Source organism: Bubalus bubalis, chromosome 21 (assembly GCF_019923935.1).
Source record: "Bubalus bubalis isolate 160015118507 breed Murrah chromosome 21, NDDB_SH_1, whole genome shotgun sequence".
Taxonomy (NCBI): Eukaryota; Metazoa; Chordata; class Mammalia; order Artiodactyla; family Bovidae; genus Bubalus; species Bubalus bubalis.
In genome coordinates this window covers 7,465,059-7,492,517 of record NC_059177.1, presented here as the reverse complement: position 1 = coordinate 7,492,517, position 27,459 = coordinate 7,465,059, and the positions used below count along the sequence as shown (strand labels likewise).

General features: G+C 46.4%; 2 protein-coding genes across 4 annotated transcripts in view; both read left to right on the top strand.

Moving 5' to 3' along the window:
- The first annotated feature begins 1,473 nt into the window (after positions 1–1,473).
- Positions 1,474–27,459, top strand: part of GLB1 (galactosidase beta 1) — a 102,481-nt gene continuing 76,495 nt past the window's right edge. For 2 of the 3 annotated variants that reach the window (XM_044933883.2, XM_006076086.4), the window contains exon 1: positions 1,474–1,647. In XM_044933883.2, coding sequence (XP_044789818.2) covers positions 1,576–1,647 — 72 coding nt within the window. In that variant the 5' untranslated portion in view covers positions 1,474–1,575. Of the gene's footprint in view, positions 1,648–2,141; positions 2,275–27,459 lie in introns of those variants that run through there. The other variant, XM_025272654.3, reaches the window with a different exon arrangement.
- TMPPE (transmembrane protein with metallophosphoesterase domain) lies at positions 2,139–6,646 on the top strand. Its single transcript, XM_025272657.3, has 2 exons — positions 2,139–2,274; positions 3,747–6,646. Exon 2 carries the CDS (start codon positions 3,856–3,858, stop codon positions 5,188–5,190), a length of 1,335 nt encoding a protein of 444 aa, XP_025128442.2. The 5' UTR covers positions 2,139–2,274; positions 3,747–3,855; the 3' UTR covers positions 5,191–6,646.

Below are 27,459 nucleotides of genomic sequence, written 5' to 3'. Positions count from 1 at the left end.
CAGTGTGAGGAAAGGCGAGACTCCATCTTAAAGCCTGTCATCTGTCTTAAAGACAGGATGTAAATAACTGGGCCTGAACCCTGCCCAAGAATGAGAAGACCATTGCTAATAAAAACCAGGTCTCCTGGAGACTTTCCTCCATACAGATGGCAAACGGAGACTGTAGTTGAGGTCAGGCTGCCCCTGTTAGATTAACCATGGAGATATCCCCCCTTGATGTATAAGCATTGATCCCCACCTTTAACCTTAATTGTTTGTTCTCCTAGCACCTACTTGTTGTAAAACTCAGTCCTATACAACAAAGAGTTTGCTAACATGTAACCACTCACGTGGTGGGGATGGGGGTGAGGGGTGATGGTTATAAAACCCGGCCTCTGGGAACCATCGAGGTCCTTGTTGGGAACTGATTCCCTTGGACCTGCTGGCAGTAATAAACAGTACTCCACACCATCTTGTGTTTTGTGATTCCGGATTCCACAACAGTAGAATGTTAATCGTAACTCAATAAAGCTGGAAAATATATATACATATATATATTTGAAAGCGATTTCCCTAAAGGCGCCTTCCTCTGAGACTCAGTTTTGATTAAAGTTGATTAAAGTGCAGTGATGCAAAGGGGGGATTTGCAGAGAGTTTTGGCAACCAGGTAGGAAAAGACAACTTTAGGTTCAGATCTAGGGGTAACCAGCAGTTCTGGACACAACTGAAGCGACTTAGCAGCAGCAGCAGTCCTGGACTGGTTAACTCACAGAAGAGTCTCCCTTTCCCCAAGTGTAGAAAAGAGATCATACTAGATATTGCACGCCCACTTGACAGATCTGCTTGCATCACAGGGATGTTGAGTGGCTTAAGTGCAAAACTGAAAGATGGGAGCTGTTGGTACTCATCTCTCAAAACCCAGCATGAAATAAAAATTCCGGAGACCCGGGTGCCTTGAGGGTTGCCTGGAATTCCTGAAGATTTCGCCACAGTTGAACCACATCTCTTAATGTATCAGTAACCTGGAAGAATGGTTCTCAAGCTTTGCGTGCTGTCTGGAGGGTTGTAAAAATAGATTTCTGGACGCTATCCCTAGGGTTATCCCTTGGGCGAGGACTCGTTATTTCCAATTCTAACACGTACCAGATAGAAGATTGGATCAGGGACCACACTTGGCGGACCCCTGGTTGTTTTCCAGACTGCCCCTATGAAAGGCTGAGGATCCATCTAGTCCACTTAGGTTTAACTGCTCCGTTTCTGTCGTGTCCAGGAAGCCGGGGAGCAAGGAGACCCTTGTTAAAGTCCAAACCGGAGGTGCGTTATCAAGCTGCTGACAGCGAGTACTCCTGAGTCTTTGCAAAAGGTTCCTCCCTCAGGCGGAGGCCCGCCGAGGTCAGATAACACTGCCCTGCAGTCACGCGGCCGCGTGTGGCCCCAGGCTCTCGGCTACCCTGGCTCCGGGCTCCGCGGCTGCGGCGGCGGGGCGGGGCGCGGGGCGGAGGCGGCGCGGGGCGGGACCAGGCCCCCGGTCCTCGGTCAAGTGACACCGAACGGCTTCCCCGGCTGACGGCAGAGCCGGGAGGCCCGAGAGTGGACATGCCGGAGGTCGTTCGCCTCCTCGCCCTGCTGCTGGTGCCGCTGCTGCTGGGCTCTGCGCGTGGTTTGCACGTAAGTCCACAGGACCCCCGCGCACAAATGATGAATCGGGGAAACGCTGGCGGGGAACTGGGGCTGCGGCCACCTGGGGCCCCACAGGGCGGAGGTCCTGGGACCCCCGAGGCACGCCCGGGCCCGCCCGGCTACCGGGGAAGCTCAGGCAGTGGGCCGGCCCTCCCATCGGAGGCGGGCCGGGCGGGGCGCTCGTCCTTACCAGTAGCTCTGTAGCTTGTGAGTTCCGCTCCTGCCGCCTCTGTCGCCGAAAGCCACTTCCTTATCGATGCAACCAAGGGCTGAGATGAGGTGCTTTCCAGCTTTGCGGGTTTCCGGGAGTGGGATTCTGAGTAGCGCGCGTTCTTGGAGGGCGCCGGAGGCTCGGGCTTGGCGTGCCTCTCTTGCCTGCGCTCTCTGGAGCGCTCCGGAAGGAGAATAGTGGGGTCACGAGAGGCCCCAGCAATGGGAACATTGGATTAATTACCTTCGGGGTGTTCTCTTTGAGGACGTCTCTTGCCCGTCTCGCTACTTCCCTCCGCCTACTTTTAAGGCTTGGATTTTTCAGAGCTTCAGCGTTTGACGGTGGGCGAGGGGCAGGCTGCAGGTGTCCGCCAGCGTTGCTGGAGGGAGGTCTGGCCGGGCGAGGTATGCGCTGGGGCGGGGACGCGGGGGGCGGGGAGCTGGGGAAGAGTCGTGCACGATTGCGGGAGAAGGACAGCCTCAGTCTACCCGGCAGAGCTAAGGTAGTGGCCGAGGGAACTCGGGATCGCTCCTGTGCAGGTCAACATCCTGGCCTTGGAAAGGTGGGGGTGGGGAGATCTGAGCTGGGAGGTGAGAGTGGGGACTTGAAACGGGCGCCTTTCTCTCTACACTTTCTGGGAACTAATTTTGGTTCCTCCAGAGTTCCGGTGGGCTGAGTCTAGGGCTTGTTTTATAAGTAGAAGCTGGTGAACTTGACTTGCAAATTACACCTTCTGATAAGAGGCTTTTTATAAAGTGCCTAGAGCAGAAAAAAGAAAAAAAGGCCTACATTTATCTAAAAGCAAGGTTGAGAATTTTACTTGGAAAACAACTGCTGAAAATATTTTCGTTTTAGGTCTTATTGGGAAAAGGTCACCTCAAATGAATATTTGCTAACCTTTGTCTATCCAGGTCTGTAGTTCCCTTGCAGTTTTTTGTCTGGGAGCCAGCCAGCTATGAGAACCAACCAGGAGACTGGCTCCACCCCAGGAATCTTTTTGTCAGTTGCCTCAGTTCCCCTTCTTGGGCTACAGCTGAAAAAAAATTCCAGCAGACTAGCTGTCCATGGCTTCCTGGTTTACACTTTAGAACAGCGGTTCTCAAACTGTAACTGTCCTAGAAGTTAGAACATTTAAAACTATATGTTAATAAACTATATATATATATATATTTTTTAATAAGTTGTTCTCTCCAGTTTTTAGGGCACAAAGTGACATTGTACATTTTTGCCAATCTCTTTCATGTGTTTTTGGGGTTTTTTTTGGAGATTAGACTTTGTTTTTTTCAAACTTTAAATTTTTTATTTTGTATTGAGGTTTAGCTGATTAACAATGTTGTGGTAGTTTCAGGTGGACAGCAAAGGGACTCAGCCATATGTATACTTGTTTCCATTCATGTCTGTCTTAATAGAGGACTGTTGAATGCTCGTAGCTACTTCTGCATTCAGTTTTGCCATATCACATGTCATGTAACCTCTGGAAACTTCACTGTACACTCATGAGAGAATGGTTATGGCTTAGTGCTGTTTTTGAAAACAGTCAGTGGACACCCCCTCCTTCCCCCCCAACCCCAACAGCCAAAGGGTCTCCCTGGACCACACTTTGAGAACCGCTGATTTAGAATAATGTTTTTCTTATTATAAATGTTCATATACATGTTGTGGAAATACTTGAAAGATGCAGAGAACTGTAAGAAAGTGACACTGCCCATCCTGTTACAAAGTGTATTTGTAGTTCACTGATAAAGTGTGCAGCTGACTGGTACTTGAGTAGCTTGGGTTCAAGGCTGGTTGGACAGATGTAAGTGGCCTTCAGTTTTTGACAGGGGACAAGAAAGCTTTCATATCCCACAAAGCTGATGCCGGTTCCTGGTTGCAGGAGGAGTTGACCTGGAAACCTGTCCTTGGCCACTGTCCTATCTAAGGAACTCACCTTCCAGAGCTCACCCGCACAGAGCTGGCGGGGTATCCTCTTAGGAGCTGAGGCAATGGCGATCTTCAGGCAGCTGTCCCTGGGCGCAAAGGCCGCCCTGGCTGCCGGGACTGTCTTCGTGTCCATGATTGTCTCCCGGTCCTACCTGGCGGAGAGCTTGGAGTTCAGGGCCTGGCGATGCCTGTTCCGCCTGCAGCTCGCTCTGTTTGTCAACTCGCTCATGCTCCTCGGCTCCATCTACATCTGGCGCAGCACCGTCAGCAACCTCAGGCATTCCCCGGCTGCAGAGTCAGCCTGCTTCCAACTCTGGAAGATGATCGTCGCGACCTTCCTGGCCCTAGCGCATTCCAGCTTCTTCACCATGATCTTTCTAGTGGCCGAGGAGCCCTATCTCTTTTCCCTGGTTGCCTATACCTGCCTCGGGGCGTATGTCATCATGCTCTGCTTCCTTTGTGTCCTCAGCGGCATGGAGCAGGCCTACCAGCTCCTGGCCTGGCGTGCCGGCAGGGCGGTGGGCAGTCTTGACAAGACCAGGAAGCTGGCCCTCCGGCCGGCACTGGCAGTGATGGTAACCACTGTGCTCAGCGTGGTGGGGCTGCTGAACGCTGCCCAGCCCCCAGCGGTGACCACTGTGGAGGTGCCCGTGCATCGGCTGCCCCCCTCCATGAACAGCCTCAAGATCGTGCTCCTCTCGGACATCCACCTGGGTCCCACGGTGGGCAGGACCAAGATGGACATGTTCGTAAGGATGGTGAACACGCTGGAGCCGGACGTCACAGTGATCGTGGGCGACCTGTGCGATTCTGAAGCCTCTGTCCTGCGCACGGCCGTGGCTCCTCTGGGCCAGCTGCGTTCACGCCTGGGCACCTACTTCGTCACGGGCAATCATGAGTACTACACGTCGGATGTCAGCAACTGGTTTGCGCTGCTGATGTCTCTGAACGTCCAGCCCCTCCACAATGAGAACGTGAGGATTTCTGCTACCGGGGCCCACCATGAGGACGACGACTGGATCTGCCTGGCTGGGGTGGACGACATCGAAGCGAACATCCTGCACTACACTGGCCATGGCATGGACCTGGAGAAGGCCCTGGAGGGCTGCAGCCCAGACCACCCTACCATCCTGCTAGCTCACCAGCCCCTGGCTGCCAAGAGAGCCCTCCAGGCCCGGCCAGATATTAACCTGATCCTTTCTGGGCACACGCATGCTGGGCAGATCTTCCCCTTGAACGTGGCAGCCTATCTCCTGAACCCCTTCTTTGCTGGTCTCTACCAGGTGGCCGAGACTACATTTGTATACGTGAGCCCAGGCACAGCCTATTATGGGATACCCATGCGTCTGGGCAGCAGGGCAGAAATTACCCAGCTCATCCTGCAGCCGGCCCCCTGACCCCACCCCTGTCTGCCCCCCGGGCGCCTGCCTCCTCGTTGCCCTTGTCCTCTGTCCCCATCCCTCTGCAGAGCAGGCCGTCCATCTACCCCCTCCAGCCTCCCCTGCGAACCCACACTTGTCACAAAACTGGATGGCACTGTGATCTGTGCTGGGGCTGCCTGGCAAGTCCAGGGAGGTTAACTCTGCAGATGACCACCTGCTTTTTCATACGCATTTGTGAGGCCGCTAAAGTAACGTGTAAGGACGGACATCTGTTTTCCAAATGATGTGGAGTAAGCCCTCCTCCTCTGCAGAACTCACAGGGATGCCCTGAAAACAGGGGTTGCTGAATAGGGATGTCCCTGGAAAGTGGAATAGGAAAGGGACTCTTGGTGTTCTAAAAATCTTTTGGACTTAAGCAGTTTCCAGAAATCAGTGATCCTGAGCTTTCTGGGGAAGGGGCAGTGTGGCTAGGTAATCTGGGAGAACAGGCAAGATGGAGGCCCCTCTGGCTGCTGGAGAAGAGGGTTTACGTTTCCCCCTGGGTTCTATCAGAGTTACCTTTACTGAGAGCATCAGCCAAACCGTCCTGAATACAGGGTTCCTCCTGTTCCTCTGGGCCTTGGTTGATGCTGTCTAACTGGCTGCTGGACCTTTGGGCTTGGGGGTGGAGTGGAAGGATGTGAGCACTGCGAGACGGGGTCATGGTGCTGCTGCCTAGAATTCAGAGGGTGTTTGCCAACCTTGACTCCATTTGTATTACAACACTTGGATGGAGTGATGAGGGACAGGCAACTCGCCCTTGCTGAGAGATGGGGACACTAAGGCAAAGGGAAGTTAGGGCACTGGCAACGCTGCAGGGGTCGTGGGAGATTCCGGGCTGAGAGCCAGGTTTCCACCTTCCAACAGAAGTATTCTTCCCACAGAAGTATTCTTCCCACTGCCTGTATCCTTACAGGTGAGGACGGGGTTCAAACACAAGTAACAGTGTAACGAGAAGGGCCTGGAACCTGATGTCCTTTCCAAGTGCTCTCTTTGAGGCTGATTTCAGTTCATCATAACTACATGGACCCTGAAAGGGGGTTAGACAGTTTCAATGTAGGGCAACTATTACACTGGAGGGGCAGCCAGGAAACTGAAGACCACACCCTCCACCCCAGGTTGGGGTTAGAAATGGAGGTTCGCGCCCTCCCAATGGGGAGGTTGAGGCTTGCATCGGGAGTGGCAGGGGCCTTTGCTCCCTGGGGATCCTGCCTTTGGAATGCTGGTCTATCCTTCCTCGCCAGCTGACCCCATCAGAGTTATCCTTGCGCTCTGGTCATGGAACCAGATGGCCATCTCTGTGCTGGATCCACAGAAAAAGAGGCAGGGGTCAATAAGTCAGGAGCAGCCCTGACCCCACTGGCTGGCCTCTGTGCCAGAGGCAGGGGACCCTGTGACCCCAGGCTAGCAATAAATCCTGATTAAAAAAGGCCTCACTGGGAATCTTTCTGTGACCTCTGACCGGGGTGGGGTGGGGCTCCTCACCTTCCTGCTCACTTGTCAGGCAGCATTGGGCAAACTTGACGTCACTGAGCCTCAGTTTCCCTCACCCTGAGATGGGGATAATTACTGTATGTACCTCAAGATTGTTTTGAGGGGAGGGTATTAAAACATGGTGCAAAACACAAAAACAAAAAAACACGTGGTGCAGCAGTTGCCGGGGCTCAGTCACAAGGAAGCACTTGATGTTGCCAATTTTAAAACATCCCATGGGGTGTGCAGTGATACTGTTGGTACCTGGTGCCCAGAGAACGGTGGAGCAGCCATTCCTAGGGAATGGGAGTGGGTACCATGCCCAGCGATTTGTCAGAGCAGCAACTGCTGGCATTGCTTTCCTCTGCCTCTCTGCCTGTTTTTTGTCTCCCTGTTGGGAGGGAGGCAGGGCCTGGCCAGGGCATTTCTCCATTTTCCCAGGCAAGTGTCACTTGCCTCTGTTCTTGGTCAGTGGAACCTTGGGGGATCCTGGAGACCACCTCCCTTGTTTCCAGGCAGCCAAGTTTAAAATGCATCTTTGCGTGGAGATTTCAGTGGTTTCCTTACTATTTACCCGCTTGTGTTTAATCGTTCTTATAGTCAGGAGTATGTTTGGAGAAAAACCATCTACAACCAAGGAAGGGACCCTGGAGAGCCTTTCTTTGAACACATTTTGCAGATGGTGGGGTCGTGGGAGGGGGAAGTGCTTTGCCCTGGGCAGTGCCCAGCTCAGCTCAAGTTCTCTGACTCCCCTCTCTGTGGCACCACTCAAGCTCCCCGCCTCTCCCTGTCTCTCACTCTCCTCCAAACCCTGTCACTCCCTCATGCCCTGACCCCAGTTGGGATCCCTGGCTCTCTGACTCCCTGGTTGGATCCCCCCAGTCTGTGTTAGTTCTGCCATTTGTCTTCCACCTTACGATGCAACAGGCCGTGTGTGTCTCTCCTGCTCCAACAAGTATTATTTCACTGGTTTCTTAACTGGGGATCTTTCTTTCCAGTGCCTGAGCTGAGCTTTACCTGCGTCAGTCCTGTTTTTCATCTTGCAGCTTTGTCTCTTCTCTTCCCCTTGAGTGTCGGTACTTTTTGGTCCTGTGCCCTGGCATCCTTATTCTGAGGTCCTTGGTTGACTGATTCCTGTCTTAACAGAAATAGGACAGGTCCATCTTCTGTGCCCAAGGAATAGTCAGCAACACCTTCTCACGCTTGGTTTGTGTTCCTTGATTTTATGGGGGAAGCTTTCCGAGCAGAAATTTCTCCATTTCTGTTCATATTCGATCTGTGGAGAGGCATGTGCGGCTTGCTCTCCACGGCCCCCGGGTGCCTATGTTCCCCCGTTCTCTGCTCATTTACCTTCTTTGATTTATTTATTGCCAGGAGAGGCCAGGGGAGGCCAGGAGAGGTGGTGAGAAATGTTTACTTGAAGCTTGAAAAGGCTTTCAATTTCATTCTAGTTTGTTTTTTTTTTTTAATATATCTGTTAAATGCAAGTTAAACAAAAAACTTTCTAAAAATTAATAGTAGCATGTGTAGTATGATACTATTGTTGGAAAATCTCAGTACATTTATCCTACTGCTGTTTATTCCAAACATCCATCCATCCATCTATCCGTTTCCCCTCTTATTTTGTTTATTCTTTTTAAAGTCTTTTACTGGGAAAATTTGAAAGTATAAAGTAGAGAAAGCAGCAACTGAGTTTCTATGTGCCCATCACCCAGCTCCAACGCTTGTGACTATTCCCCTGTTGTCTCATCTACCCCAGCCCCACACTCTTTGTTTTTGTCCGGAGTATATTAAGACAAATCTTAGAAAATGTGATTTCGCCCTAAAATACTTCAGTATGAATCAATTTTTAAAAAGCATATCCATAATGCTGTTATATCTGATGAAATTCATAGTAATTCTTGAATATTGTCTAATACTTAGTTAGGAGACTTGGGGCTAGAAGCTATAATAGGTCTTCTACCTCTTAATAAGAGTGTTTTTTCCACTATCTGAGGATTAAGTAGCTATATCTATTATTGGTAAGTATAGGATTCAAATGCAGTTAACTGGATAAGGATTAGTTTTCAGGTTTTTTCTGATCCTTTCAATTGTCTTTTGTGTGTGTGATTTAAAAAAACACGTAAGATAAAATTTATCATCTTAGTGATTTTTTTAAGTGTACAGTTCAGTGGTTTTAAGTATATTCACATCGATGTACAACAGCTCTTCAGAGCTTTTTCATCTGCAGATCTAACACTCTGTACCCATTAAACAACAATGCCCCTACCCACCCCCAGCTCCGGGTAACTCCCACTTCACATTCTGTTTCTATGAATTTGACTACTCTGGGTACCTCCTATAAGCAGAATGATACATTATTTGTCTTTTGTTTCACTTGGCATAATGTCCTCAGGGTGCATCCATATTGTAGCATGTGACAAGACTTCCTTCCTAAGGCTGAATAATATTGCAATGTATCTACCACATTTTGTTTACTTGTGGACAGCTGAATTACTCTCACCCCTTGCCTGTTGTGAATAGTGCTGCTTGAACATGGGTGTGCAGATATCTCTTTGAGACACTGCTCTCTCTTCTTTTGGATATATACCCAGAAATGGCGTTGCTGGGTCATGTAGTAGTCCTATTTTTCACGTTTTAAAGAAGTTCCATACCGCTTTCCATAGCAGCTGGCCCACTTGGCAGTCCCACCAGCAGTATGGTGTTCCCGTTCCTCTGCATCCTCACCTAAATGTATCATCTGTGTTTGTTTCTGATAGTAGTGTGAGATGCAAACTTACTGTGGGTGTTGATTTGCCTTTCTCTGATGACTCGTAATGTTGAGCATGTTTTCATATGCTTGTTGGCTATTTGCCTAGCATCTTTAGAGAAATGTCTATTCAGGTCTTTTGCCCACTTTTAGTCATAGTATTTGATTTTTTTGTTTGTTTGTTTTTGAGTTGCAGGCCTTTATATATTCTGGATATAAACTGCTTATCAGATATATGATTTTCAAGTATTATCTCCCATAAACTCACTTTTAACTGTATTGATTGTATCCCTTGATGTGAAAACGTTTTTAAGTTTTGTATTCTATTTGTCTATTTTGATTTTGTTGCCTATGCTTTTGGTATCATATTCAAGCAGTCACTGCCAATCCCAATATCATAAAGTTTCCCCCATGGTTTTGTGTGTTTTTTTAGGAGTTTTAATTGTTAGGTTTTATTTTTAGGTATTTAATCTGTTTTGAGTTATTTTTGTATATGGCGTAAAGTAAGGATCCAATTTTATTCTTCTGCTTGTGGATATCCAGTTTCCCCAAAACTTTGTTTAAGAGATTGTCCTTTCCCCAGGGTGGTCTTGGCTCCCTTGTTGATGACCAGATGAGCATATACGTGACAGTTTATTTCAGGCCCCTCTATTCTATTCCAGTTTTCTATTTGTCTGTCTTCATATCAGTAACTCATTGTTTTTATTATTATCCTTTTGTAATATCTTTCGAAATCAGCAAGTATGAGTCTTCCAGTGTTCTTCTTTTCCAAAATTGTTTTAGCAATTTGGGGCTCCTTGAAATTCCATATGAACTTAAGGATGAATTTTTCCATTTCTGCAAAGAATGCTGTTGATGTTTTGCTAGAGATTACGCTGACTCTGTAGAGCACATTGGGTAATACGGACATTTTAACAGTACTAAGTCTTCTGACCCATTAACACGGGATATCTTTCCCTTTATGTGAGTCTGTGTAAATCTCAGTAGTGTTTTGTAATTTTCAGTGTATGAGTCTTTCACCTCCTTTGTTAGGTTTATTCCCAAGCATTTTATTCTTTTTGATCCCATTTTGATTGGAATTGCTTACTTTCCTTTTTGGATTGTTCTTGTCAATGTATAGAAATGCAGCTGATTCTTGTATGTTGATTTTATATCCTGCAGCTTTGTTGAATTCATTTATTAGTTCTAATAATTGTTTGTGTATGGGGGTTGGGGGAGACTCTTTAGGGTGTTCTACATGTAAGATCATGTCATCTGTGAACAGAGATAATTTTACTTTTCCCTTTCCAATTGAATGTCCTTTTTTCTCTTTTTCTTGCCTTGTTGCTCTGGCTAGGACTTCCATTAGTATCTTGACTAGAAGTGGTGAGAATGTGCATCCTGATTGTGAAAGAAAAACTTGCAGTCTTTCATATTGAGAATGATGTTAGCTGTTTATTTTCATTATGGCCTTTATTGTGTTGAGGTAATTTTTTTCTATTCATAGTTTAATGGAGAAGGCAATGCAACCCACTCTAGGACTCTTGCCTGGAAAATCCCATGGACGGAGGAGCCTGGTAGGCTGCAGTCCTTGGGGTCGCGAAGAGTCAGACACGACTGAGCGACTTCACTTTGACTTTTCACTTTCATGCATTGGAGAAGGAAATGGCAACCCACTCCAGTGTTCTTGCCTGGAGAATCCCAGGGACGGGGGAGCCTGGTGGGCTGCCGTCTATGGGGTCGCACAGAGTCGGACACGACTGAAGCAACTTAGCAGCAGCAGCAGCATAGTTTAAGTGTTTTATCATGAAAAGGTATGCTGCTGCTGCTGCTAAGTCGCTTCCGTCGTGTCAGACTCTGTGCGACCCCATAGACAGCAGCCCACCAGGCTCCCCTGTCCTTGGGATTCTCCAGGCAAGAACACTGGAGTGGGTTGCCATTTCCTTCTCCATGAAAAGGTATAGAATCTTGCTAAATAGATTTCTGCCTCAACTGAAGCAGTCATGTTTTTGTTCTTCAACCTGTTAATGTGGTGCAACCCATTGATTTTCATATGTTGAATCACTCTTGTGTTCTGAGTCCCATTTGGTCATGATATACTGATATAAAGAGTTGCTAAGGAAAACCCCTCGCAGTCTAGTAATTAGGACTTGGCGGTTTCACTTCTGAGGGTGCCAGTTCAACCCCTTATCAGGCAACTGAGATCCCACAAGCCAAGTGGTGCAGCCAAAGAGAAAGAAAAAGAGTTGCTGAATTTAGTTTGCTGATATTTGCTGAGGATTTTTGCATCAGTATTAACCAAGGATATGGATATTGGCCTGTAGTTTTCTTTTTCTATTATGTCCTATCTAGCATTGATATCAGGATTATGTTGTTCTCATAGGGTGAATTTAAAAGTGTTCCCTCCTCTTTAATTTTTTGAATAGTTTCAGGAGGATTGGCATTATTATTCTTTAAATGTTTGGTAGAATTCCCTAGCTCAGTTGGTAAAGAATCCACCTGCAATGCAGGAGATCCCAGTTCATTTCCTGGGTCAGGAAGATCCGCTGGAGAAGGGACAGGCTACCCATTCTAGTATTCCTTGGTTTCCCTTGTGGCTCAGCTGGTAAAGAATCTGCCTGCAATGCAAGAGACCCGGGTTCAATTCCTGGGTTGGGAAGATTCCCCTGGAGAAGGGAAAGGCTACCCACTCCAGTATTCTGGTCTGGAGAATTCCATGGACTGTATAGTTTGGGGTCACAAAGAGTTGGACACAATTGAGCGATTTTCACTTTCAAAGCATCAGGTTCTTGGTTTTTCTTTGAGATTTTCAGTACTGATTCAGTCTCTTTACTAGTTATTGGTCTGTTCAGATTTTTTATTTCTTCATGATTCAGTCTATGTAGGTTGTATGTTTCTTGGTAGGTTGTATGTTACACAATTTATAGCCATACAGTTGTTCATAATAGTCTCGTAATCCTTTTGATTTCTGTAGCATCCGTTGTAACATTTTTTCTTTCATTTCTAATTTTGAGTTTTATCTCTTTTTTCTTAATCTAGCTAAAGATTTGTCCATTTTGTTGATCTTTTTAAAAGATGAACTCTTACTTTCATTGATTTTTTTTTTTTCTATTCTCTATTTCACTTAAAAAGTGAAAGTGTTAGTTGCTCAGTTGTGTCTGACTCTTTGCGACCCTAATGGACTGTAGCCTGCCAGGCTCCCCTGTCCTTGGAATTCTCCAGGCAAGAATACTGCAGTGGGTTGCCATTTCCTTCTCCAGGGGATCTTCTTGACCCAGGGATCGAACCTGGGTCTTCTGCTTTGCAGGCAGATTCTTTACTGCCTGAGCCACTTATCCCTACATTAATTTGCAGTATTTCTTCCCTTCTGTTAGCTTGAGGTTTAGTTTTTCCCTTTGATTTCTTGAGGAATTGTGTCACTTTGTAATTCTTTTGTTTGAATCAGGAGGTAAAAGAAAAGGTCTATATATGATATATTTCATAAGTCTCTCTAAGTCTTTAAGATATCTTCTCTTCTTATTTTGTGTCATTTATTTGTTCAAGTTATCTGGATTTATATCTTGGTATTTCCTGCATTTTGGATTTGTGGTGGTGTTTGACATGTACTATCCTTCATATTTTCTGTAAACAGATAGAGGTGGACATCTATTAAAGTTAGAGCTAGAAGCTGGACAGATTCACATTCAGCTTTTGCCCTTTTTGGTAAGAACACGCCACTGTTTGCGGTGAGGCTGAGGTTGATCAGGTGTTGTCAGCTTGGTCCCACCACTAGAAAGTTGCACATCATCTTTTCATCTAAGGTTTCAGGAGTCATTGATGATTGTTACCTGAAGTCATTAGTCTAATAGGGACTGTAAAATGGTGATTTTTTAAGTTTGATACATTTAATACAGAATTTAGTAGGCCAGAATACCAAGTAGGCTTTCCAGGAATAATTAGTTGGCTTTAATGTATTCAAGAGACAATGGAAGCTTCTTTTACCTCAGTTTTGTATTTTCAAGGCATTTTTGTGGCACTTAGAAATATAATCCTGGGAATTCCCTGGCAGTCCAGTGGTTAAGACTCTGAGCTCTTGATCCTGAGAGCCCAGGTTCAATCTCTGATTGGGGAACTAAGATCCCACAAGCCACACAGTGTGACCAAAAAGAGGTATAATTCGGCCATCAGCCCACAGAATGAAGATTTTTAATCACATCATTTCTTCTGTATTTACTAGCTATGGTTTTTCTACAAAGAATTCTCTTCATCAGTTTTTTGGTTATTCTGAAAAAGTCTGTAGCAAAGGCGGGAGAGATGCTGATTCTTCCCCTCAGTCTTCTTTCAGGATAATGAACTGATACCCCAGCAAACTTCGAGGATGACCAAAAAGCTTTTCTTTTGTGTGAGAGGGAGTATGCTGAATTTGGCTATTTTAACATGTCTGATGTGTTTCAATCCAGTGAAATCTTAAATCTTTTGCTGCTCAAAATAGCCCATCTTCAGCCAGTAGGAGCCCTTTCAAGTTGGCTTGTATGTAATTTTGTTGTTGATAATAGTTATTGATTGGTTTAGGCCTATTTTGTATATACTCTACCCAGACTTGGATTAAGTAACTTCTTAAGGAGCCCTGGGTTCTTTTAGTGGGAAATATTTAGAGACTATAATTTAAGGGACTAGATGAGCTAAGTGCTACCGGCTATTGTCATTTCTAAGCTGTTTCTGTGGCTACTGCTGGGAAATCAATATTTTTTTTAGAAAAAGGAAAACTTTAACTTATTTTTTTAGAGCAGTTTTATGTTCATAGCAAAATTGAGTGGAAGGTATAGAGATTTTCTGGTTATAGGATTTTTAATTAACTTTCTTTGATTTTATATTTGCTTCTATTTTATATTGAAAATTTTGGTTCCTAACAACGCAATATAATTACATATGTATCCTACTGTGTATTTTATGAATTCAAAATAGTCATGAAATGTTAATAGGATGAAATCTACTGGATGCAGGTTTGTTTGTTTTAATGCAGCTCAAGATATATTTTTATCTTTAGTTAAAATACTATTTCAAATTGACTTGAAGGTCTGTTTTTAACTTTTAAAAATTATTGTATATTTTTTAATTTTTAAATTTTATTTAAAATTAATGAAATGTGCACTTCCCTCTTCTCTGAGAGGAGCGGGTAGAATTAAATCTGTAAATGTCTGTGAGTCCTGGAGGATAGGGAACTGATCCTCAACTGTGCTCGTTTCTTTTCTATTCTGCCATTTTTCCTTCCTCTTCCACTGAAATGTATTCTTTCTATCCACGGTCATTTGGAAGGCTGAACAAAAATCTGTTTGGAATAAGACAGGCATAAATAAATAAAATGAGTAAATACATAAGCTGTAGCAGATCATTCACAGATTCCTCCAGATCCATATTGGTTATCACTGTTCCTTCCCTATGGCGGTTTTGCTCCTCCAGCCTGTCTGAAGTAATGATGCTTCCATGAGGCTCTATGTTTGAAAGGGCTCCCGCTCTGGCACAGTGGAAGTGTGTTTCAGAGTTGTCTGCAACACTGCTGCTCTTTCTCCTTGTTCTGTGAACTGAGGGGTCTGGGAAGCCCGTGAGTGAAACACCCCCCACCCCTGTCTTCTCCCCTTTTCTTAATCCCATTTCCCTCACCCCTGGGGTGCTATCAGCCTAGGAGGGTTGTGTCTCTGTCACCCTGGAGCTGAGCAGCTCATGTCAGGGATTCTCCAGGCTGTGGGGCCTCTGGGGTAGGTTGAGAGGGTATGTAGGGGCTAGGGATGGAGGTCCATGAAGAGGTGCTTAACCGAATTATAGTGAGCAACTTAAGTATCTTCACATAATCAGCATGACCCATAACTGTGATAGCACTGATCTCCTTTTCTTTCTTTATTCAGGTTGAGGAGTGTGCACTAATAATGCAAATACAATCATTTTTAGTCCTGAGAATTAAGGAAACTTGAGGCATGTTTGCATTACCTGGTGATGTAAATACTGATGTGATGTTTAATTTTTTAAAAGAAAGGCTTATTTACCCCTGAAATAATCTTAAACATTATCAATAACTTTAAAACTGTTGTACTGGACAGTATGAGTTACCTGATATGTACTTGGACTGGGGTTACTTGTACTCTGGCCTTCTTTTTCTCCAGTATGACATGCAGTGTGCTCATTGGTTGGGGGTGGTGGGGGTGGCTTGGAAAAGCATGGGCTTTGACTTGCTTGGAATTCCTGAGTGAGTGCTATGACTTCATGCATTGTAAATACTGATGCTCCCACACCTGAATGCATGTGAAATAAAACTGTGACTCTTCAGTATTTGGTTCCAGTGCTAATTATTTAAAAGGGGTGGAATTTGCTCAGAAGGCTGATTTTCCATTATATATATCTGGAGGGAGTAAACTCTGAAGACAGCTTTCGCTCCTTCTCCTCTCCCCACTCCTCGATTGTCTTACTCCCATTCGTGGTGCCACAGCCCAGAGATTAAGGAAGCTGGCTCTAGTAAGCTGGATCCTTTCAGGTCCTTCCGCATGGAGAGGGGTTGCTTTGGAGCCATGAGGTGGATGTTCCCTGTTGACTTTGGCTCTGGCAGGCACCAGTTAGAGGCGGTCTCTTAGGTGACATCTCTTGCTTCTGCATCTGTCTATATTATACGCCTTCAAAAAACTTTTTAAAAATTCGTTTGGCTGAGTTAGGTCTTAGTTGCGCACTCAGGGTCTTCCTTGTAGCACATGGGCTTCTCTAGCTGTGGCATGGGCTTTGTTGCCCTGCAGCGTCCTACTTCCGGGGGCCAGGGACTGAATCCACGTCCCCTGCGTTGGAAGCTGGATTCTACCACTGGACCACCAGAGAAGTCCCCCCATTTGCTGCTTTTCTAGGCTTTCTTTCAGAGACTTGTCACTGCTCCCCAGGTCTAAATAACATGCTGTTGTTTGACTGCCGTGATAGCTCAGAGAGTATCCTGGCAGTCAGGGTCTCAGGGGACAGAGCAGGGCAGGTACCAGATCCCTGGAGCAAGAGAAAGAAGGTGCCCCGCTGTCACGCCCACTCACAGACCGCTTTTGATGCTTTTTAGCGAGTCACACATGCCAGAGGCGGTGTTGGTGTTCCACGGCCACCCCTGGGGCTGGTGCTTGGTTAAACAAGTGGTCTCCCCGCACCGGCCTCTTTCTGGCAGGGCTCACAGGTGATCTGACTGCGGATGTGGTGAGGCTGTCCACTGAGTTTGTGGAAGAGGCGCCAGGAATCTTCGGTTTCAGGGGGAACTGTGGGCTTGTTCAGATTTCTCCTGGGTGGAGGTGGGCAGTGGGTAGCTCCAGGACAGTCATCTGGCCCTTCCCCCAACCGTGGGCTCTTAACTCAGGTGCAAGGGTCTGGAGGTTGTTAAGTAAGTTGAGTGCACACTCAGTTGTGTCCGACTCTTTCTGACCCTGTGGACAGTAGCCCACCAGGCTCCTCTGTCCATGGGATTCTCCAGGCAAGAATACGGGAGTGGGTTGCCATGCCCTTCTCCAGGGGATCTTCCCAATCCAGCGATCAAACCCGCATCTCCTGCATTGCAGGCGGAGTCTTTACTTCTGAGCCATTGGGGAAACCATCCCAATTTACCCTCATGACTGGTGACATTGCCATCGGGTAGGTCCTCTGACTTGTTGTGAAAAAGACGTGGCCCTTTCCTCTGGTCTCCCAAAGAGCAACAAGGTGGGGATAATGGCATTTCAGGAGCCCTGGTATCAGTGTCAGCCTAGACTGTATTGGACAGGCCTCACAAGGTCTAGGGTGCCCTTTCCTTAGGACAAAGGTGCCCTAAGTCCCACTGGGGAAGGAGTTTTTATCATGTGTACTTGGGTGGCATCACAGGGCCCTTCCGCAAGGGGATCCTCCCTTCCATCAGTCGGTTCCTGCCTCAGAGCTGGGGCCCGGATGAAGGACTCGTGACTTCCCATGGTGGTGGCTGACCTCAGCTGTTTGTTCATGAGTGACTGATTTTTTTGTCTCTTGTGAGACACATCAAGCTGGAGCCCCACTGGCTGCCCAACTGTCTCACCCTCTCGGAACGCTATGGTTTCTGAGCCCATGCCTGAGGTCATCTCTGTCAACACGCCCCGGTTGCCACCACGGTCATAGTACTGGTGATCATGTCCACTGGCCGCTGGCCGTTAGGTGGCCCCTCTTTGGGTATGTCAGCACTTCATCACCCTCGGAGACACGAAGGAGTGTCTTCTGCCCTTGCCTGCACACAGAGCACAGCCCTCAGGGGACCTGAGGTCTCCAGGGCCTCCTCCCTGCAGACTTCCTTACGGAAGGGCGCGTTATCTGGCCAGGCGTGGGGAGTGTAGGCAGATGGTGGGGTGTCTGGTCACCGGCTTTACCTTCTCATCTCTTAGAGCTGTCTCACACGTTCCTTAGGATTGCAACACGGTCCTGGCACCTCACTTCATTTCCTATAGGTCAACATCAAGTCCTAGTTCCCAGGCACCCGGTTCCAACAGCAAGGGACTGGATTGAATGCCTTTACCAAGATGAAAGCTCACGAATCTTGGGAGAGTGAGCCATGTCCATACACTCCCCTCTCTCCTCCTTGTGTTCCGTCCCCTCGAGATCCGCACACCATGTTCCCCTCCACCCCATTAAGTCCTGGCCTTATCTTTCTGGCAGGAGATGTAGGTCTCTTTCAGCATTGCCACGGAAGCCTCTAGCATTCACAGAACGCCCTCCGTGTACGCATGATTTGAGCCTGTCAGCCAGTCTTTCTTCAAAGCTGCCAATCGGTTAATAAAAGCCAGCCAAGCTCAAAGTCCTTACAATTACCAGCACCCCGTCCTTCAGCCCCGTCCCACAGGGAGAGCTAAGGCAGACGCCAGCTCCTATCTGCCTGCGTCTCCTCCCAGTCCTGTACGGGTGGGGCCTTGGTGCGTGCGTTTGCATACCAGGGGCTGTCGCCCCCTCCACTTAGCACTACTTCAGGGTTCTCACTGCTGTCTTGACGTACAGGAAATGAGAAATCCAGGTACAGACTCAGCATCATGAGGATCTGCTGTTTAGGCCACTTCTGGAACAAATTGTCTTAATTTGGATTCCTCTAGAAGTAAAACCAGGAGAAGGCAATGGCACCCCACTCCAGTACTCTTGCCTGGAAAATCCCATGAATGGAGGAGCCTGGTGGGCTGCAGTCCATGAGGTCTCTGGGAGTCGGACACAACTGGGCGACTTCACTTTCACTTTTCACTTTCATGCATTGGAGAAGGAAATGGCAACCCACTCCAGTGTTCTTGCCTGGAGAATCCCAGGGACGGGGGAACCTGGTGGGCTGCCGTCTATGGGGTCGCACAGGGTCGGACACGACTGAAGCGACTTAGCAGCAGCAGCACCAGAAGTAAAACCACCAGGGAAGTCCTAGAAGTAAAACAGGCTTCTTTGGTGGCTCAGACAGTAAAGAATCTGCCTGCAATGCAGGAGACCCAGGTTTTATCCCTGGGTCAAGAAGGTTCCCTAGAGAAGGGAATGACAACTCACTCCAGTATTCTTGCCTGGAGAATGCCACGGACAGAGCAGCCTGGCGGGCTACAGTCCAGTTCAGTTCAGTTCAGTTCACTCAGTCGTGTCCAACTCTTTGCGACCCCATGGACTACAGCATGCCAGGTTTCCCTGTCCATCACCAACTCCTGGAGCTTGCTCAAACTCATGTCCATCCAACCATCTCATCCTCTGTCATCCCCTTCTCCTCCTGCCTTCAATCTTTCCCAGCATCAGGGTCTTTTCTAGTGAGTCAGTTCTTCACATCAGGTGGCCAAAGTTTTGGAGTTTCAGCTTCAGCATCATCCTTCCAATGAATATTCAGGACTGATTTCCTTTAGGATGGACTGGCTGGATTTCCTTGCAGTCCAAGGGACTCTCAAGAGTCTTCTCCAACACCACAGTTCACAAGCATGAGTTCTTTGGCACTCAGCTTTCTTTATAGTCCAACTCTCACATCCATACATGACTGCTGAAAAACCATATATTTGACTAGATGGACCTTTTTCAGCAAGTAATGTCTCTGTGTTTTAATATGCTGTCTATGTTGGTCATAGCTTTTCTTCCAAGGAGCAAGGATCTTTAATTTCAAGGCTGCAGTCACTATCTGCAGTGATTTTGGAGCCCAAAAATATAAAGTCTCTCACAGAAAATTGGATTAAAGATTTATTGAGCAAAGCCCCGCCCATCAGAACAAGACCCAGTTTCCCTCACAGTCAGTCTCTTCCACCAGGAAGCTTCCATAAGCCTCTTATCCTTATCAGAGGGCAGACAGGATAAAAACCACAATCACAGAAAACTAACCAAACTGATCACATGGACCACAGCCTTGTCTAACTCAATGAAACTATGAGCCATGCCGTGTAGGGCCACCCAAGACGGACGGGTCATGGTGGAGAGTTCTGACAAAACGTGGTCCACTGGAGAAGGGAATGGCAAACCCCTTCAGTGTTCTTGCCTTGAGAACCCCATGAACAGTAGGAAAAGGCAAAAAGGTATGACATCGAAAGATGAACTCCCCAGGTCTGCAGGTGCCCAGTATGCTGCTGGAGGAAAGTGGAGAAATAACTCCAGAAAGAACGAAGAGACGGAGCCAGAGAGAAAACAGTGCCCGATTGTGGATGTGACTGGTGATGGAAGTAAAGTCCGATGCTATAAAGAACAATATTGCATAGGAACCTGGAATGTTAGGTCAATGAACTTGGAATGTTAGGTACATGAATTTCTCATGAGGCAGGTAAGGTGGTCTGGTATCTCTTTAAGAATTTTCCACAGTTTGTTGTGATCCACACAGTCAAAGGCTTTGGCATAGTCAATAAAGTAGAATTAGATGTTTTTCTGGAACTCTCACTTTTTTGATGATGCAGAGGATGTTGGCAATTTGATCTCTGGTTCCTCAGTCATGTCCAACTCTGTGACCTCATGGACTGCAGCGCGCCAGGCTTCCCTGTCCTTCACTATCTCCTGGAGTTTGCTCAAAGGGAGATAGTTTGCTCCACTGAGTCAGTTATGCCATTCAACAATCTCATCCTGGCTCTCCATTCCCCTCCTGTTGTCAGTCTTCCCCAGCACCAGGATCTTTTCCAATGAGTCTGCTCTTTGCATCAGGTGGCCAAAGTATTGGAGCTTCAGCTTCAGCATCAGTCCTTCCAATGAATATTCAGGGTGAATTTCCTTTAGGATGGACTGGTTGGATCTTCTTGCAGTCCAAGGGACTCTCAAGAGTCTTCTCCAACACCACAGTTCAAAGCATCAATTCATTGGCGCTCAGCCTTCTTTATGGTTCAACGCTCACATCCATCCATGACTACTGGGAAAACCATAGCTTTGACTAGAGGGACCTTTGTCAGCAAAGTGATGTCTCTGCTTTTTAATACGCTGTCTAGGTTGGTCATAGCTTTGCTTCCAAGGAGCAGGCGTCTTTTAATTTCATGGCTGCAGTCACCATCCACAGTGACTTTGGGGTGGGACGTCACAAAGACTTGAGGGATGAGTTTGAGATGAGACCCTATCAGCATACAGTACAATGAGTTCCCAAGGGACTATCCACAGGAGCTGATATAGATGTGTGGTTTTTTTTAATTAAAAATATTTATTTGACTATGCCAACTCTTAGTTGCGGCACTTGGGATCTTTAGTTGTGACCTGTGGGATCTAGTTCGCTGACCAGAGATTGAACTCACACCCTGTGCATTGGGGCCACAGAGTCTTAACCACTGGACTGCCAGGGAAGTCCCCTGAGTTCACATTTTAAGCTTATTTTTTCCCCAGTTTTATTGAGAAATAATTGGCATACATCCCTGTATAAGTTTAAGGTAAACAAGATGCCTGACTCATTTACATATTGTGAAATGATTGCCACAGTAGGTGGTAATATCCCTCTTCTCGTACAGATACAATAAAAAGGAAAGAAAGAAGAAAGAAAATTTTTTCTTATGATGAGAACTCTTAGAATTTACTCTCTTAACAATGTTCCTATCGATCCTGCAGCATTCTTAGCTGGAGTCATCATATTGTACATGACATCTCTGGTTCTTATTTACCTTGTAAATGGAAATTTGTGCCTTTTGACCACCTTTATCCAATTCTTCCTGACCCAATTTTTTAATTTGTGTTAACATTTCACTTGGAAAAGTTTTCACACATACAGAGAGTTGAAAACATTTCATATCCTCACCATTCAGATTCTCCCATTAACATGTTACTGTCAGTCTATCCCTCCATCCATCACTGCATCCATCAACTCTGTCTTATTTTGGAAATGCATTTGGGAGTCGGTTGCGGACGTAAGTGTACTTCCTCTGAAATATATCAACATATAAATCATTACCTAGAGGTCAATATCTGTTTAGAGCCCTTTTTCCGTTTAAGGTAAACTTTACATGGGCCTTCCTGGTGGCCCAGATAGTAAAGAATCTGCCTGCAATGCAGGAGACCTGGGTTCGATCCCTGGGTCAGAAAGATCCCCTGGAGAAGGGCATGGCTATCCACTGCAGTATTCTTGCCTGGAGAACTCCATGGACAGAGGAACCTGGCGGGCTATGGTTCGTGGGATTACAAAGAGTCAGACATGACTGAGCAACTTTCACTACTACCGACTTTACATACAGTGAAATGCATGAGACATTTTTTAATTTAACAGTGTTTTGGTTTTTTTTTAAGATTTGTTTATTTTTGGCTGTGCTCGGTCTTCGTTGCTGTGTGCAGGCTCTCTCTAGTTGCAGCGAGTGGGGGCTGTTCTCTAGTTGCCGTGCATGGGCTTCTCAGTGTGGTGGCTTCTCTTGTGGAAGCACAGACTTCAGTAGTTGTGATGCACTGGTTTGGTTGCCATGAGGCATGTGGGGTCTTCTCGGAGCAGGGATTGGACCCGCATCCCCTGCATTGGCAACAGGATTCTTAACCACTAGACCACCAGGGAAGCCCACTGCTTGATGAGTTTTGACAAACGCATACACCTGGTAATCCCAAACCCTGATTCAGCTCTAGGATGTTACCATTGCCCCAGAAAATGCCCCAATGTTCCTTCCCAAGCAGTGCTATTTTCAAATAGTTTATTTTGTTTTAATACCATCAACATTTCAGAGTAACTCTTACCACTGGACTTTAAAATGTCCCACATGTTGGATTTGGCTTCCTACTTCCTTGTGTTAGATTCAGGTTCAGTTGAGATTAATGTTCAACAATGAGCACTGCTTCAGGGTGGGGCTGTGTACATCTTCCTGAACCACAACGTGAGAGTCACGTCTGCTTGTTCCACTTTCATGAGGTTGACATGAACAGAGGGATTACATCTGCCTGATCCCTCCTTTATAAGATTCCTTCAACCTTGATGATGGTATTAGCATATACTGATGATTACCAACAAAGGTCCACCTAGTCAAGGCTGTGGTTTTTCCAGTAGTCACGTATGGATGTGAGAGCTGGACTATAAAGAAAGCTGAGCACCGAAGAATTGATGTTTTGAACTGTGGTGTTGGAGAAGACTCTTGAGAGTCCCTTGGACTGCAGAGAGATCCGACCAGTCAATCGTTAAGGAGATCAGTCCTGACTGTTCATTGGAAAGACATGTTGAAGCTGACACTCCAATACTTTGGCCACCTGATTTGAAGAGCTGATTCATTTGAAAAGACCCTGATGCTGGGAAAGATTGAAGGCGGGGGGAGAAGGGGACGACAGAGGATAAGATGGTTGGATGGCATCACCAACTCAGTGGAGATGAGTATGAGTAAATTCCAGGAGTTGGTGATGGACAGGGAGGCCTGGCGTGCTGTGGTCCATGTGGTCGTGAAGAGTTGGACACGACTGAGCGACTGAACTGAACTAATGATTACAGCTTAAGTCTATTATTTCACTTAAGGTTAGGAAAGGATGTTTTTCAGATTCTGTTATTCTGTTGCCATTTATTAGCTAGAATTCTGTGAAGAATTCTCCATTGTCAACTTCTTGGTTACCCTGAAATATATTTTTTCTGTGAAAAGGGAAATAACCTGCTTGGCTTTTTCCCTTTGCTTGTCATTTTTGGAGTAATGAGTTGGTACTCTCACAGTCTCCAAAAGTGACTGGTGAATTCTTTTTTCCCCTCTGTGAATCATTATGAACTCATAAGTGTTAATATCCTTGCAGTCTTTTTGTTCCAGATGATACCTGTTAAGTTTCTCTCTTTTAAAAATAATTTTTTTTAATATGTTTTGATTTCTTGGCTGCCTTGCATGGCATGTGGGATCTTAGTTCCCCGACCAGGGATTGAACCCTGCATTGGCAGTGTGGAGTTTCAACCACTGGACCACCAGGGAAGTCCCTCTCTCTTTTTTAAAGAAAAGGTTCAGTTGTTTCTGCCCAGGGCCAGTGGGAGTCTCTGGCTTAGGCCCTGTGTCCATCCTGCATCTAACCAACCCATGAATTCTGCGGGGTCCACTTCCTGCCCACCTGACCTGTCGTTACCGCCACCAGGGTCCACAACTCTGCTTCCTTGATTGCCATTTCAGGAAAAGAGCAGAGTGCCAAGTATTTGAAAACACACGTCTGCTCCTATCAGTCCTCTGTTTAAGGTGCTCTCTGTGGCTCTCAGCATAAAGTCCAGGCCCTTGGATGGGCCGTCAGAGCTCATTCGGTCTGACCTCTCCCATCTCCCGGTTTCAGCTGTCACTGTGCTTTATCTGTGTTGTTCCACCACTCCCTGCCGGAGTGCCGCACCCTCTCCGTCAGGGCTCCCAGTTTCTGCTGCTTGCCTTACACCTCCCCTTGGCTAACTCGTCTTCATCCTGGGGCTCAGCTTAAACCAGGCGTTCTCAACACTGACTGTACGTTGCATCATCTGGGCAGTGTTAAGAAATGCCAAGGCCTGGGCTCCACCCAAGATCAATTAACATCTGCATGCCTGAGCGATGAGGTTTGACTTTGCTATTTTTAAAAGCTTGGGCAGATGATTCTGATGTGCAGCCAAGATTGAGAATCACAATCTGAGGTGTTCCTTCCTCTGGGAAATTCTTCTTTGTCCCCCAGGCCTGGGTTACAAGCTGTTTATTACTGTTGCCATCTTCTGCTCTTATCCCATCCCCCAGCTGTACTCGATATAATTGGATAACTGTGTATGTTTAAGGTATACAACCTGGTGGCTTTATCCTCATTTAATCATCTAGGACTCATTGTGTTGATTCTTAAGTTTCTTCCTCGCTAGACAGAAGCTTCACGTGGGCTGCGCCTGCATCTGTGTGGTTCCCCTGTTATTACTCAGCACATAGTAGGTGTTTGTAATTTTTATAAATAGTTATTAAGTTGATGTTTAGGTTGTATTTTGAGGTTGTTTGAATGCAGAGATGGTGGTGCTGCTCTGTTCTGTGGGATTAAGCCACAGAACACCTCTCTCTAAGCTCGTTTCCTACTTCTCTGAACTACTTCTCTTAGACAAGGAGATTTGTGGGATCTTAGTTCCCCAACCAGATATTGAACCTACATCCTCAGCTGTGAATGTGCAGATTCCTAATCACTGGACAGCCAGGAAATCCCCAACCAGGAGACTTCAGACAGCCCTTTCCTCTTCCCAGTTCTACCCGAAGTCGCTCCCTCCTTTCTATCAGTCTAAAGAATTTCCCCAACCTCTGAGCTGCCTTTGAACTCATAGAACTTGTGGGAAACCTTTATTTGATATTTAGGTGTATACATGCTTTGAGATGTTTTCAAAATCATCCATTGGGCCGCATGGTATACGAAATAATTTTTATATTTTTGTTAGTTTCTGGTTTTTGGATGGCGATTAAAGCATTGCTTACTGGAAGCATAAAGGGATATTGACACTCTGGCATTTGAAAAAATGATTCTTAAATTAGTTTTTTGTTTATTTTTGGTTAGTAAAGCTTTCCAGTTGTCCCTTAGCAGTCTCTGAATTGTTTAACTTTTAGTCACAATGCTTTTTTTTTTTTTTTGCCATGCCTGCAGCAAGCGGGATCTTAGTTCCCCAACCAGGGATCAAGTCCACGTACCCTGCAGTGGAAGTGCAGAGTCTTCACCCCTGGACCCCCCGGAAGTCCCAGAGTCACAGTGCTTAAACTCTCTAGTTGGATTTCAAGCCAAGTGTGATCTAGGACCCCTGCTCTCATGGTTGTTTCCAGATACGGCTTCAAGGGCAACACTCAAAAGTTTCATCGACTGTTATGCTGCTATGAAAAAAAGATTTTAAAAAAATGCCTGAAGATGCACAAGAAATCTTACCAACAGTTGTTGTTCAGTCGCTAAGTTGGGTCTGACTCTGCAACCTCATGGACTGTAGCATGCCAGGCTTCCCTGGCCTTCACTGTCTCCCTGAGTTTGCTGAAATTCATGTCCGTTGAGGTGATGATGCCATCCAACCATCTCATTCTCTGTCGCCCCCTTCTCCTCCTGCCCTCAATCTTTCCCAGTGTCAGGGTCTCCTTTCCAATGAGTCAGTTCTTCAAATCAAGTGGCAGAAGTATTGGAGCTTCAGCTTTAGCATCAGTCCTTCCAGTGAATATTCAGGGTTGATTTCTTTTAGGATTGACTGATTTGATCTCCTTGCTGCCCAAGGGACTCTCAAGAGTCTTCTCCAGCTCCACAGCTCAACAGCATCAGTTCTTTGGTGCTCAGCTTTCTTTATGGTCCAACTCTCACATCGACTACTGGAAAAGCCATAACCATTGTTAAAAATGGAGGACACTAATTAAATGGTTTCTTGTAGCCTTAGATTGGGAAGGTCCACTAGAGAAGGAAATGGCAGCCCACTCCAATATTCTTGCCTGGGAAGATCCCATGGATAGAGGAGCTTGGTGGGTTGTACAGTCCAGAGTATTGAAAAAGAGTTGGACGTGACTTAGCGACTGCTGCTGCTGCTGCTGCTAAGTCACGTCAGTCGTGTCCGACTCTGTGTGACCCCATAGACGTCAGCCCACGAGGCTCCCCCGTCCCTGGGATGCTCCAGGCAAGAACACTGGAGTGGGTGACTAAACAACAGCAATTTGTAACCCTGGTCCTGTTGCTTCATGAGGTCTGTGGCTGCCTTTTTCCGTCCACCAGAGGGCAGTGTTCTATTTTACCTAAAAGTTGGCCTCCCCTTTGAGGTCTTCTCTTTCAACTCCTAGCATTTCGCCTTCTGCAGTGATCCCCAAACAGTGTTTCTTGAAATTTGATTTGATTCTAGAAATACAACTTACATTGCAACACCGCAGAGATATACATCCATATGCAAATCTATATATGCCTATATAACTAAAATTTCATAAAATAACACTTATCTTTGTAGAGAGGAGACTTGTGGTTGCCAAAGAGAAGGGGGTTGGGGGAGGGATGAATGGATTGGGAGTTTGGGGTCAGCAGATACAAGCTATCATATAGAGAGTGCAGAGACAACAAGGTCCTGCTGTACAGCACGGAGAACTATGTTCAGTATCCTGTGGCAAATCATAATAGAAAAGAATATGAAAAAAGATGTGTATCTACAGCAAAGATTAATACAACACTGTAAATCAACTACTTCAATAAAATATAATTTTTTAAATAACCCTTGTCTCTTTACTATGTGTAATACTGATTTTTTTTCTTTATTTTTTCTGCTCTCTTATATTTAAAGAAGTTCTGATCACCCAGATTGAGTTCACGATTCACAAACTGGGTCGCAGATATTGCCTTCAAGTTCACTTAGTCTGGCATCGTGCATTTTTATGGATGAAGAGACAGAGGGTTAGAGAAGGATGCTCAGTCATGGTGGGGCTCGGAGCAGCAGCTAGGAAAAGGTTTCAGGGCTTCGGACTTCTGGTCTGTTGCTCTCAGCATAGTGACGTTCCTGCTGAGGGAGATGCAGGGCTCCAGCAGGGCGCGGCCACAGGGGGCGGGGGAGGCAGTGTGTGTGCGTGCGTGTGTGTGCATCCACGTGTGTGTTGCCGCTGCAGTACACTGGGTATGAGAGGAGTCCCCTGTAGCAGGGGAACTCTTTGGTAATGTAATTTCAGCATCTCACCCATTGATTGTCACACTGGTGCCAGCCTCTGGAACTTTGCGTGTAGGTCCTTCTCGCCCTAAGTCAGCAGTGGTTT